General features: G+C 37.6%; 1 protein-coding gene across 1 annotated transcript in view; it reads right to left on the reverse strand.

Moving 5' to 3' along the window:
- Positions 1-15482, reverse strand: part of Trhde (thyrotropin releasing hormone degrading enzyme) — a 403812-nt gene that overhangs the window by 280015 nt on the left and 108315 nt on the right. Inside the window, exon 3 of the mRNA XM_032912469.1 lies at positions 13601-13727. Coding sequence (XP_032768360.1) covers positions 13601-13727 — 127 coding nt within the window. The remainder of the gene's footprint in view (positions 1-13600; positions 13728-15482) is intronic.

A 15482-nucleotide genomic window follows, 5' to 3' on the forward strand; every position in this document is an offset into this window, starting at 1 on the left:
GAGGGTATTGAGACCTGAGGAGGCTACTGCTACAGAATTGATTGCTCAGGTACTGGTGAGAAAAAAAGACCCATAAAACAGATTGGGCAGCAGGGAGAACAGAAGTAATTTCTGTCAAATATGTGTGCAAGCATAGAAAAAAACAGCATTTTATCACAACTCTGCTCTTGTCCAATGCCATCCAGTACATCTAGCTGCAAGGTAGAAAGTAAAACGTGACACTTTAGAGGAACAAATCCGAGATGTAAATCTAGATGTCATATGCATAACCAGATTGTCTTTGGTGTTTGTTAAGACTAAATAGTGCCAGAAAATGAGACTCCACTAAAGTGGGTAACAAAGAAAAGAGATATCAAAGTTGACTCCTGGAACACACAACTATTAAACAACTAGAAAGATTCCAAGGGGCAAAAAAGTAGAGTGAGAAAAGAATAAAAAATGCATGGTCCTAAAAGACAGACGAACATGACAAAGTGAAGTTGCTTCTTAGGGAGTTAGGAAGAGCACTTGTGTCATGCTGCTGATGAAGACAGAAAGCTGATGTTGGGGAATTTGCAGTGTGGGAGCATTACTGAACTTGGGAAGTTTCTGTGCAGGGTTGAGGGCAAAAGTCTGGTGCAACGTACATTTGTGAAAGACAAGTAAAAGAGAAATCAGAAGCCGTGCACGTAGAATATCCTTTCAAATCAGTTTAGCTGTAAACTAAAATGGATCTGCAGCCAGAGTGAGTGGGTTTGGAGTTAGCAGGGCTGAGAAAATGGCACCATAGTTTTAATGCTGATAGATAAAGACCCAAAAAAGAGGGAAAGCTAAACCTTGGGGAGAACTGAAGAACTGCTAAGATGATGTCTTTGAGCAGGTGAGAAAAGAGAATGGCGAGAGAGATCTCTTCCACACCAGTGAATGTTACACCTGGTCATCGTGGTGGGTGAGTAGAGTATAAGGCAGAAGGTTTATGCAATAGTCAAATCTGTTATCACTGGAAAGTTATTTCCTAACCTAACAGCCAAGTGCCTCTGCTCAGATAGGTGAAACAATGTGTTAGAGGCCTTGTCAAAATATGTTGAGGAGAAATTCCATGGTTGTGAATGTCTGAAACTCTTAAAACTCAGGAAGAAGTTGGAAGGGAAGGGATATAAGCAAATAGAATATGTAATAGCACTGTCAAGTCAGTGAAATAATTTTTGAAAAGTTCTTTTTAATTGGATGTGATGTTTTTAGTGCAAGATGCCCCTACTTGTTACCATGGTGGAGTACAATGTATAAGTAACTGCTCAATGAATGCCTGCTGAATTAATTAGTTAATTCAGCCTTATGGTTAGTTTGCATTACATTAAACCCTCTACCTTGTATTATGGCTTGCTTGTTTATAGTGTAATAATCTCGTGTATCATTCCCACTGAAATGCACTGTTTTCATTGATTTCTTTCATCTTTAGTATTCTGTTTATTTATGTTTTATTAGTGGTTAAATATCATAAATAGTGAGTATCATATAGAAGTTCTGTTTATTGGTGCAGTAGTGGAAGTATACAGCACGTAATAGCTACAAAATAGCTTAACAAGAGCAGTTAAATGGCCATATTATGGAATAATTAATGAAGGAATAAAATGCCCTGTTAAATTGTGCTAAAATAACTGTTAAATGTTGGAATAATGGTGTCTATTTTAATAGGATTTGGTGTTGCTTTCACACAAATGGTTGTCAAAATGGGGCTTAGGAACATATAAAACACTTCCTACTGAAAGAAATTATAACTATCCTTTTCCTTTTGGTTTACAAGAAAAAAAACACCTGATCAAGGGCTTTTTCAAAATAAATTAGCATCATAAAATATAGACTATGCTTCTTACTTTTCAAAAGAGGGATGGGAAGATGGCATGGTTGCTCTCCTGGACTACCTTGAAGACGGTATGACTCTAGTCATGATTTTCTTTAAGGATGGCTTAGGGATGGAAAAATGTTAACAAATTGGATCTATCACCCATCACCGTAATTGGCTGCTGCTTACCATCCATACAACACCAGGACTTAGGACAAATAAGACTGATATCATCTTGAGCTTTTATTTTGAGTGTGATTTATTTGGAGTGGAAGCATTGTTTTTTTAAAGAAAAAAAACATGTCATGTGGGTTGTCTAAAAATAAAGTGCATTTAGATTCAAAAAAAAGAAAAAGAAAGAAAGAAAGGAAGGAAGGAAGGAAGGAAGGAAGGAAGGAAGGAAGGAAGGAAGGAAGAAAGCTGTTTGAAGCTTCAGTTCCCAGTGATACTTAAGAGAGCAAAGGCAAGGCTCTGTTGTAGCCAGCTCCCTCAGAAGGTACTAATCTCCATAGCCCACCAAGCACCAAAACATATCCTGCCCAGACCCACAAAGCTGAGCAGTTACAATATGCTATCTATCCCATTTTAGAAAAAATGTTAACTCTGTCAATTTGATTCATAGAGTCCAATGCATACATGGGGTTCCTCTTCTACCCAATTCTCAAAATAATCCCCTCTTTTGTTCCCACCTTTAATTAAACTCCAGCCTCTTTTGACAGAACTCTTAGGGGAATTTTGACTGAAAGATGCGTTCTGAGAGTAAATTCATGTTCCACACAATGCAGTCTAAGATTTTATCTTACAAAGCAATATTACATAAGGACTTTAGCCAAGTATACACATTATTCTAATTATTTACCTTTTAAAAGTGTAAAGAAAGAAAAGTCATACTTATAAAAGTATCAAAATAACCCTCAATTAAACTGAGTTTTACAATTAATATGAAATATATTTTAATATATTATATTATAATATAATATATTATAATACCAAATTAAACACAACTATATTTACCATTTAAAACAAGTGTCACAAGAGGTAAAATGTTTAGTAATCTATACAAATGAAGAAAATTAATAACCTAAACTGTAATATATTTCAAAATACATATGTGTATACGTGTTCCAACTACACCATGAAATATTTCATGAGGTTTTATCCCTTGCAAGTAGCAGATCATCATTGTCTCCTTCATCCATACTGTAATCAAAATATATATGATGTCTGGAAAGATGGCTCAGTAGGCAAGAAGACTGCATTCAAATATGAAGATCTGACCTAGAGCCCCAGACTCATGTGGGAAAGAAGCCAACTGTAGTGATGTGAGCGCCTGCACTCAGATTGCTGGGGATATGGAGACAAACAGATCCCTGAGGCTCACTGGGCCATCTAGCTGAACTGGTAAGCATCAAGCTCCTGATTAAACAGAGCACCAGAAATGAAATAAGCTAATGAAAACAGTGCTTTACTAGGAGATAACCATTCGGCAAGTTCTCTGTCTCACAATCAGGGTATAGAGTTACTGAGAAACCATGGCTGAAGTTGATCCCTGACCTCCACATACATTACCCTTGTGTGTGTGCATGCACACACACACACACACACACACACACACTCATACATACTAAAACAGAAAAATCAGGTATTTCTATTATTATGTAAACAAAAACCTGTCATTCAAACCAGATTTCTTGTTCCCAAACTCTAATAAGAAAATTTATCCTAGTTGTTATCTATACCATTCCAGAAAATGTGTTCTCATTAGTGTGGTTTAGAGTCCCAGTTATATATGTCACCTGCATTACAGAATCCTCAAAATGATCTTTCTCCTTTTTTACCCACCACTCTTCTCTGGATTTTCATGAAGAAGAGGCTTCTCTTTAAGAACCTTTCATGGCTATAACACAGAAATCACACTCTTCATTTAAAGTGGTATTAAATATTACCTTTTTAGACTAAAGAACTGGATTATAGTTTATACTTTGTGGGTATCAAATTTACCTTCATCCCTGTAAATACTGTATTCTCTCAACATAACCACAATCTCCTTAAGGATAGAAAATCTTGTGGCAAAACACCTGTGCTCCCTCTACTATCTCATTCCGATGCCAGGCAGGTAATGAATTCCCCATAAAGGCAAATGCTCTGTACCTTGAAGAGAAGTAATCAAGCAAACTCCTTTACAAAACATCGATTTACAAATTACAGAGCAGCAGCAAATGGAAACAGAAGACTATGCTCCATAATTAATTGAAACCTAAATAGGGTGAGTAACAAAATATTGTGCCTGTCATTTTATCTGCCATCCAATTAACTTATAAGCATCTATGATGAAAACATATTTGCAAGAGTTTGGTACATCTTCATGGTACTTGTTTCTTCAGTTTTTCTTTCCATCTTTCCTGCAATGGCTAGTGTTATTACTTTTACCAGGAAGAAATTAGCAAAACTAGCTAATATATTATCCCACTAACAGATAATTTGCTTTATTAAAGTGATATATACTTTAATCCATGAGTTCTGAATTTTCTTAAAAACTGTTTTTAACAGAATTCCAGTGTCAGAGTGTCACATAGCCTGAGTTTGAATTCCTAATTCATTCATTGTCATTTAAATGATCTATCTGCATTATTTGGTTACTGAATCCCTAAATTTCTTTCTCTGGAAAAATTGAAAAAATAATAAATACTATTTCTAAAGGTCATGACTAAATGGGTAAAAATGTACAAAGCTCTTAAAAATAATTGACATTTCATAAATGTAAGTACAGTTGTCATTTTGTTGCTATGTAATATGAAAGACAATTTAATTAAATAATATTTAATTATATATAATATAGGTCCACAATGTTCTTTATAAAGAGTACTTCAAGTGCTTACCGAAATAGGATGCACAGATATCAAAAGTGTTGTTGTATCATAACCAAGCATACTGTAACCTGTTGCATAATTTAATAACAAGAAGTAAAAACTCTACATCCCTCATACAAGTGGTTTTAATTACTCAGTTTAGAGATCTTAAAACAAATCATATTGTATACCCTGTTGGCTTATGTTGGCTTAAAAATGATAAATAAATACTTTGCTTATCAAGCAAACTGGCATCCTAACCTAACAAGAAGCAGTAGAATTCCTGGCCCAAGAGGAACCAACCTAGAACACTCTGGACATAGGAACCTAGGAGCAGTCAGAGACAGGAACCTTCTGGTTCCTGAGCCCAAAGCTAAAAGCCAGTTGCTAGAAGTGCTGACACATCTAAAAGCAGAGGTAAAACTACCACTTCTGCTCAGAGGGATGCACGTGGAGCCCTTAAGATACAGGAACCCAGGAATAGTCTGGAACATGACACTTCAGGTTTCTGCCTGCACCCGGAGTTTACCCAGTCCCATAGTTCTCTGTACCCAGACCTCACAGGGAAAATGTCAGACTCCAGGATTGCTGACACACAGGCTTACAGGAGGGTAAAGCCACTGTCAGGGACAGGAAGACCAACTAACACCAGAGACAACCAGATGGCAAAAGGCAAGCACAGAAACCTAAGCAACAGAAACCAAGACAACTTGGCATCATCAGAGCACAGTTCTCCCACAAAAGAAAATATTAGATCTCGCAACTTACAGGAAAAGTAAGATTTGGATTTAAAATCGTATCTCATGTAGGACATAAATAACTCCCTTAAAGAAATACAGAACAACACAAGTCAACAAGTAGAAGCCCTTAAAGAATTACAGGAAAACACAACCAAACAGGTGAAGGAATTGAACAAAACCATCCAGGATTTCAAAATGGAAATAGAAACAAGAAAGAAATCACAAAGAGAGATAACCCTGGAGATAGAAAACCTAGGAAAGAGATCAAGGGTCATAGATGCAAGCATCACCAACAGAATACAAGAGATAAAAGAGTTTCAGGGGTAGAAGATACCATAGAAAACATCGACACAACCACCAAAGAAAATGTAAAATGCAGAAGGCTCCTAACTAACTTAAATATCTTCAACAAAATTATAGAAGGAAACTTCCCTAACCTAAAGAAAGAAATGCCCATAAATATACAAGAAGCCTACAGAATTCAAAATAGATTGGATGAGAAAAATAATTGCCCCTACAACATGATAGTCAAAACACCAAATGCACAAAACAAAGAAAAAAAATATTAAAAGCAGTAAGGGTGAAAGGTCAAGTAACATATAAAGGCAGACCTATCAAAATTATATCAGACTTCTCAACAGAGACTATGAAAGCCAGAAGATCTTAAGCAGAGGTCATACAGACACTAACAGAAGACAAATGCTAGCCCAGGCTATTATATCCAGCAAAACTCTCAATTAGCATAGATGGAGAAACCAAATTTCCATGACATATTCCATGACAAAAAACAAATTTACTCAGTATCTTTCTACAAATCCAGCCCTACCAAGGATAATAGATGGAAAACTCCAACACAAGGAAGGAAACTACACCCTAAAAAAGCAAGAAAGTGATCTAATTTCAACTAACCCAAAAGAAGATAGCCAGACTAACATAATTCTACCATTAACAACAAAAATAACAGGAAACAATTACAATTCAATTACAATTATTGAATTCCCCAATTTAAAAAAATAGACTAACAGACTGGATATGTAAACAGGACCCATAAGTTTGCTGCAAACAGGAAACGCACCTCAGTGACAAAGACAGACACTACCTCAGAGTGAAAGGCTGGAAAAAAAATTTTCCAAGCAAATGGTCCCAAGAAACAAACTGGAGTATCCATTCTAACATCAAATAAAATCGACTTTCAACCAAAAGTTATCAAAAACGATAAGGAAGGACACTTTATATTCATCAAAGGAAAATCTACTAAGATGAACTCTGAATTCTGAACATCTTTGCTCCAAATGCAAGGGCACTCACATTTACAAAAGAAACTTTATTAAGCTCAAAGCATACATTATACCACACACAATAATAGTAGAAGATTTCAACATACCCCACTATAGTCAATGGACAGGCCATGAAAACAGAAACTAAATGGAGACACAGTGAAATGAAACTAACAAAAATTATAAACCAAATTGATTTAACAGATATCTATAGAACACTTCATCCTAAAACAAAAGAATATACCTTCTTCTCATCACCTCATCGTACCTTCTCAAAAACTGACTGACCATATAATTGATCACAAAACAGACCTCAATAGATACAAGGAGATTGAAATAATCCCAAGCATTCTATCAAATCACCATGGACTAAGGCTGCCATTCAATAACAACAAAAACAACTGAAATGACACACACACACACACACACACACACAAACACACACACACACACACACGGAAGCTGAACAACACTCTACTCGGTGACAACTTGGTCAAGAAAAAGTAAAGAAAGAAATTAAAGACTTTTTAGAATTTAATGTAAATGAAGGTACAACATACCCAAACTTATGGGACTCAATGAAAACACTACTAAGAGGAAAACTCATAGCTCTGAGTGCCGCCAAAAATAAACTGGAGAGAGAGCATACACTAGCAACTTGACAGCATACCTCAAAGTTCTAGAACAAAAAGAAGCAAATATACCCAAGAGGAGTAGAAGGCAGGAAATAATAAACTCAGGGCTGAATTCAACCAAATAGAAACAAAAGTAACTATGCAAAGAATCAACAAAATCAGGAGCTGGTTCTTTGAGAAAATCAACAAGATAGATAAACCTTTAGCCAGACTAACTAGAGGGCACAGAGGGTGTATCCAAATTAATAAAATCAGAAATGAAAAGAGAGAGATAACAACAGAATCTGAGGAAATTAAAAAATCATCAGATCCTACTACAAAAGCCTATATTCAACAAAACTGGAAAATCTGTATGAAATGGACACTTTTCTCAACACATAACAGGTACCAAAGTTAAATCAGGATCATATAAACCACCTAAACAGTCCCATAACACCTAAAGAAATAGAAGCAGTCATTAAAAGTCTCCAAACAGAAGAAAGCCCAGGATTAGAAGGGTTTAGTGCAGAATTCTGTCAGACCTTCAAAGAAGACCTAATACCAATACTCCTCAAACTATTCCACAAAATAGAAACAGAAGAAACAATATACCGTTCGTTCTTTGAAGCCACAATTATGCTTATACATAAACCACATACAGACCCTACAAAGAAAGAAAACTTCAGACCAATTTCCCTCATGAATATCAATGCAAAAATACACAATAAAATTCTAACAAACTGAATCCGGGAACACATCAAAATGATCATCCATCATGAGCAAGTAGGCTTCATCCTGGGGGTGCAGGGATTGTTCAACATAGAGAAACCCATCAAAGTAATTCACTATATAAACAAACTCAAAAGAAAAATACATATAATCATCTCATTAGAGGCTGAGAAAACATTTGACAAAATTCAACACCCTTCATGTTAAAGGTCTTCGAAAGATCAGGAATTCAAGGCCAATACCTAAATGCAGTAAAAGCAATATACAGCAAACCAGTAGCCAACATCAAACTAAATGGAGAGAAGCTTGAAACAAACCCACTAAAATCAGGGAATAGACAAGGCTGCCCACTCTCTGCCTACCTATTCAATATAGTACTTGAAGTCCTTGCCAGAGCAATTAGACAATAAGAGGAGGTCAAAGGGATACGAATTGGAAAGGAAGAAGTCAAAATATCACTATTTGCAGATGCTATGATAGTATACTTAAGTGACCCTAAATATTCTACCAAAGAACATCTACAGCTGACAAACAACTTCAGCAAAATGGCTAGAAATAAAATTAACTCAAACAAATCAGTATACTTCTCTACTCAAAAAGATAAACAGGGGTTGGGGATTTAGCTCAGTGGTAGAGCGCTTGCCTAGGAAGTGCAAGGCCCTGGGTTCGGTCCCCAGCTCCAAAAAAAGAACAAAAAAAAAAAAAAAAAGATAAACAGGCTGAGAAAGAAATTAGGGAAATGACACCCTCACAATAGTCACAAATAATATAAAATAATCAGTGTGACTCTAACTAAGCAAGTGAAAGATCTGTATGACAAGAACTTCAAGTCATTGAAGAAAGATACTGAGGAAGATAACAGGAGATGGAAAGGTCTCCCATGCTCGTGGATTGGCAGGATTAATATTGTAAAAATGGCCATCTTGTCAAAAGCAATCTACAGATTCAATGCAATCCCCATCAAAATTCCAACTCAATTCTTCATAGAATTTGAAAGAGCAATTTGCAAATTTATTTGGAATAACAAAAAACCCAGAATAGTGAAAACTATACTGAACAATAAAAGAACTTCTGGGGGAATCACAATCCCGGACCTGAAGCTGTGTTACAGAGACATAGTGATAAAAACTGCCTGGTATTGGTACAGAGACAGGCAGGTAGATCAATGGAATAGAATTGAAGACCCCAAAATGAACCACAGAACTCTGGTTACTTGATCTTTGACAAAGGAGATAAAACTATCCCATGGAAAAAAGACAGCATTTTCAACAAATGGTGCTGGTTGAACTGGAGGTCAGTAAGTAGAAGATTGCAAATTATCCCATTCTTATCTCCTTGTACAAAGTTCAAGTCCACATGGATCAAAGACTTCCACTAAAACCAGATACACTGAAACTAATAGAAGAGAAAGTGGAAGAGAGCCTTGAACACATAGGCACAGGGGGAAATTTCTTGAACAGAACATCAATGGCTTATGCTCTAAGTTCAAGAATTGACAAATGGGACCTCATAAAATTGCAGAGCAGCAAAGGACACTATCAATAGGACAAAAATGGCAACCAACAGATTGGGAAAAGATCTTTATTAATCCTACATTTGATAGAGGGCTAATATCCAATACATATAAAGAACTCAAGAAGTTAGACTCCACTGAGTGAAATAGCTCTATTAAAAATGGAGGTACTTGATAAGTGGATATTAGCCCAAATGCTTGAATTAGCCTAGATGCACAGAACACATGAAACTCAAGAAGGATGACGAAAATGCAGATGCTTCACTCCTTCTTTGAAAGGGGAACAAGAATACCCTTAGGAGGGGATAGGGAGGCAAAGTTTAGAACAGACGCTGAAGGAATGCCCATTCAGAGCCTGCCCTACATGTGGCCCATACATATACAGCCACCAAACTAGATAAGATGGGTGAAGCAAAGAAGTGCAGGCTGACAGGAACCGGATGTAGATCTCTCCTGAGAGACACAGCCAGAATATGGCAAATATATAGGCGAATGCCAGCAGCAAACTGAGAGCGGGGACCCCCATTGAAGGAATCAGAGGAAGGACTGAAAGAGCTGAAGGAGCTTGAGACCCCATATGAACAACAATGCCAACCAACCAGAGCTTCCAGAGACTAAGCCACAACCCAAAGACTATACATGGACTGACCCTGGGCTCCAACCTCATAGGTAGCAACGAATAGCCTAGTAAGGGCACCAGTGGAAGGGGAAGCCCTGGTCCTGTCAAGGCTGGACCCCCCAGTGAATGGGACTCTTGGGGGAGGGTGGTAATGAGGGTAGGATTGGGAGGGGAACACCCATATAGAAGGGGAGGGGGAGGGGTTAGGGGGATGTTGGCCTGGAAACCGGGTAAGGGAATAACATTTGAAATGTAAATAAGAAATACCCAATTTAACAAAGATGGGGGAAAAAATGGAGGTACAAAGAATTCTCAACTGAGGAATACTGAATGGCTGAGAAGTACCTAAAGAAATGTTCAACATTCTTAGTCATCAGGGAAATGCAAATCAAAACAACCCTGAGATATACCACCTCACATCAATCAGAATGACTAAGTTCAAAACTTGGGTGACAACAGATGCTGGTGGGGATGTGGAGAAAGATGAACACTCCTCCATTGTTGGTGGGATTACAAGCTGATACATCCACTCTGGAAATCAGTCTGGAGGTTCCTCAGAAAATTGGACATAGTACTACCTGAGGACCCAGCTATACCACGTTTGGGCATACACCCAGAAGATGCTCCAACATACAACAAGGACACATGCTCCACTATGTTCACAGCAGCCTTATTTATAACAGCCAGAAGGTGGAAAGAACCCATATGTCCTTCAACAGAGGAATGGATACAGAACATGTGGTACATCTACACAATGATATACTACTCAGCTATTCAAAACAATGACTTCATGAAATTCATATGCAAATGGACAGAACTAGAAAATATCATTCTGGGCGAGGTAAACCAGTCACAAAAGAATACACATGGTGTGCACTCACTGATAAGTGGATATTAGCCCAAAAGTTTGGAATATCTAAGAAAAAAAATTACAAGATCATATGAAGCCCAAGAAGAAGGAAGACCAAAATGTGGATGCTTCATTCCTTCTTAGAAGGGAAAACAAAATACTCACCAGAAGAATTACAGGGACAATGAGTAGAGCAGGGACTGAAGAAAAGTATATCCAGAGACTGCCCACCTTAGGATTCATCCCATATGCAGCCACCAAACCGAAGCACTGTTGCTGGTGCCAAGAAGTGCTTGCTGACAGGAACCAGTTATGGATGTCTCCTGAGAGACTCTGCCAGAGTCTTAAGAATACAGATGAGGATGGTTGCAGCTAACCATTAGACTGAACAAGGGAACTCCAATGGAGGAGTTAGAGAAAAGACTGGAGCTGAAGGGGTTTGCAACACCATAGGAAGATTATCAATACCAACCAACCAAACCCCAGAGCTCACAGAGACTAAACCACCAACCAATGAGTGCACATGGAGGGACCCATGACTCCAGACACATATGTGACATAGGATGGTATTGTTCAGAATCAGTGGGAGGTAAAGTCCTTGGTCCTGTGAAGGCTCCTTTCCCCAGTGTAGGGGAATTCCAGGGCATTGAGTTTGGAGTGGGTGGATAGAAATGGGAGCGTCCTCATAGGAGGGGAAGTAGGAAGGGGTATGAGAGAGGGAGGAAAGGGTATAACATTTGAAACATAAATACATAAAATATACAAGAAAAATAAAATATTTTTTTAAAAAATTATAATTCATAATACAGGATGGAAGGTGGGGATTTCTCAAAAGTGATTCTGTAACTGGGGGTTTTAACATAAGGCATATTTAGAGAGTGTACTTACAAATCCATTAGCATACACATCTGCAGACACAGGAAAGGAATAGACCTTTACAAGAAAGCACCCTGAGCTGTGGTAACTCCCCTCAATGTATAAAAAGGAGTGTTCTGGAGCAAGTCAAATCATTCAATTATATACACCATAAGGTAGCTTAACAAGCGGCGGCAATGGTGAATAAAGCTTTTTTTTCCCCTCCAGATGAAAGCCTGCATGGTTCAATTGTGAGTGAAATGGGGAAGCAGGAAAGGATCCTGCTGCAAGCTGACAGTGACATGGAACCCCCTGAAGTTATAAATTGACTTCCTCTGCTAATTACTGATCTGAAGGGGACAGAGGAAGAGCCACATTTTATTTCTCTTGCTGAACTTGCAACACAAGCGCTTGTGAATTTTACATTAGGGTCAAGCTGGGAAGATCCCAGTTAGCTGGTCTGGATAAGAGCAGCACATCCCATGCAAATAAGGTCAGGCAGTCTTCCCTGCCTTGGGTGACTACAAGTGAGATCCCATGGAGAAACAGATTCTAAAAGGAAGTAGATTTTAAAGGGGGGGTGGTTTATGGATCCTATTTGAAATAAAACTCAGAGGGGAATAAATGCAGAGTAGTGGATATTTCCAAAAGACCTCACAATTCATTAAAATGGAATGTCATGCCTATAGATGATAATGTCAGCTTTTCCATCTACTGTCTGAACTACTCATTGTATGACCAATAAAACTAATCAGCAGGCAGGTACTTTAATGAAATAGGCCCAGTTCTCCAGGGAGGTAAACCTGTAGCTCGAACTCCCATTTTTGATCAAATAACCATTTTATTCTTCCCAAACCCCAAAAATGTATCTTATGTGGATCCTGACTAAAAAAAAGAAACAACACTTGAGAAGAAAATTGGTGACAAGGGTGTGAGTGGGGAACAAAGTGCTGTTTTGATGTCATATCCCTTCTGAAAAGGGAAAGTAACTTCGACATGTCTATTGCCTATGTGCACCCTTTATAATGCCCTGGAACATTCTAGCTCATTTCCTGCCAAAAGCACAGCCTCATTCAAATTAGAATAATACATTAATGTGTTTATTCTCAGGACCAACAATTACTGAACACATTCGCTCTGCAAAAGGGATACGTACGAGAACATTCCATTATTATAACAATTTCCATTATTACCAAGTTTCTCTTCTGTCACTTTTTTATGAGCTTAACTACGTGCTACAAAATACAATCTTAAAAAATAATCTGAAGGAAAGCTAATTCGTTAAGATCTGACATATACCAATTTGGAAAGAGAGAGTTTATCCATGTCAACTCTGTGTACAGTATTACCTACTTACTAGAGTCAGTCATAAGGACTTGAGTGCCTCAATGCTAGGAAACACCTTCAGTCCCCTTATACAGAGTGTGCTTTAATTACATCTACCCACGTGGTCACTGTAGTCATTAAGCTTGATTTCCGACAAACACCCTTCTATAGGCTGTATATAGCAAATTGTAACTACTTAGGTTATTTATTTATTTATTTATTTATTTATTTATTTATTTTGGAATTCTAACTCCATAACACCTTCCATAATTCCCATGAGCACTTACTGGCAAGATTCCAGGTCATTAATTTTATTTTACCTCTGAGCTGAATGCCTCAACTAGTGATGAAGAAGAAATTCTACCTTCCAGGAGTCCTTCCAATAAAAGAACCAAGAAATTCTTACCTAGTTTTGGCAAAGAATAGGGCACTTTAAAGTAGTCTTCATAAAATTCTATTAATCTCTTTGTAATGTGGAGAGCATAGTCCCCGGATCCTCTTCTGATAGCGTCGGGTCTTGCATATAATCGAACCTAATTAAAAATATATATAAAAGTTACTTTAGCCTTTTGGTACTTGAGTTTTATTTTCCCTGAGCATATGAATCTGCACAAATCACTTCGGATAGCATAAAAATTAAACGGCATTCCTGTTTATATATTAAAACACATTGTAGCAATAGAGCCAAATTTAAACAATTGACGTGGCAGAAAAGAGCCAGTCACAATTTACTCACTTTCCAGGATGACTTAGAAACGATTTATACACCTTGCGTCAAAATAAATAGTCTAAGTTATTACTTACATGTGCTTGCTAGAGATATGAAGGCATGGTGGATTAGAATAAGGGATCCATGGCTCAGCAAGTGAGAAAAACTCACGGTCTGTTACAACATGCTGCATGGAGTTTTGGAAGAATGACCAGACTCTGTGTGTGTGTGTGTGTGTGTGTGTGTGTGTGTGTGTGTGTGTGTGTGTGGTGTGTGTGTGTGTACGCGTGCACGCGCGTGCACATATATCTTACTTATGCTTCCTTTTTCTCATTCTTATGTCTTTGGAATCAACTGGTTTTTTATTCCAAATTCATAAAGTAAGAACAGAAAACTTTTCACGTACATGAGCAACCCCCACTCGGGAAAGCTGCCTGCATCTGCTCCTAGATTTAAAACCAGCTGATGTAATTCATATTTTTAACACAATCTGGGTCCTTATTATTGATTCCTAAAACAAGCACCATAAATTATCTAGTCCTTGGCCAAAATAAAAAAAGGTCCCAAAGTGAGAAACATAAAACTGAACAAAACCAACAATCCTATAGAAAAGGTTAAAATGAGATTAGTTTTCATAAAGCTTTCATAACGCTATCCAGCATCTCTCCTTTCCAAAGGCTAAATCTATTTTTCACAGATGTGGTCCCTAATCCTCATATCAATTCTGTGAATAAGCAGTGTGCATTTCATGAAACAGTAGAAAGGTACCAGCAAGGGAGTTGGATTTTAGTCCTACTCTGCCACTAACCAAGCAGGGGGACACTGAACAAATCATTTAACCTCTTTGGATCTTATTTATCAAGTGATGTTGTTGGCCATCAGCTAGTTGCTAAAATGCTTCTGAGTTCTAAAATACATTACCTCCAACCCCATTTTACAAATAAGGGAGTCTGTGTTCTTTTTAAATCACTACAAAAAAAATAAGTGGTTTACTCAATATAGCAAAATGGATATTTATTTTCAACAATAAAACGAAAAAGCTGTATTCAGTTTTAATGTAAAAATTGATTAGGCAATTAGCTCTCTATTAGCCCAGCCTAAAAGAGAACAGAGATGTATAGTCAGAAAGTATAGGCTGGTTACAAGGAAAATACATTCTGACTTCATGTTGGAAAGACACGTAATTCAATAAGGTACCTGCTAAATTCAATACCAATTGTTTACTTAAATTGCAAACTACTTACTCCCTATCAGCAAAATCAAGTGGCAAATTTAGTTGATAGCCATCAACAGTCTTGACTGGAAATGGTGGACCGACCAGTATGTACATCAGTAGAATCTGTCACTGAGAGGCAGTAGGCACCCTGCTACCACGGCAATTACAAATGTGGAATGCCTCAAACAAAGTTCTCAAAAAACCATCCCTCACAGAAGATGAGGACATAGTCACTTTAGAAAGAGAGGCTCTCAAAACTAAGCCTTCAGCACTCAAGAGACTCACGGTACTCATGAGCTCACAGAAACCATGTTTACCTGTACAAGATTAAAGCAGGCAACAATCCAGAATGGAATGGAAAGA

Source organism: Rattus rattus, chromosome 1 (genome assembly GCF_011064425.1).
Source record: "Rattus rattus isolate New Zealand chromosome 1, Rrattus_CSIRO_v1, whole genome shotgun sequence".
In the NCBI taxonomy this organism is placed as follows: Eukaryota; Metazoa; Chordata; class Mammalia; order Rodentia; family Muridae; genus Rattus; species Rattus rattus.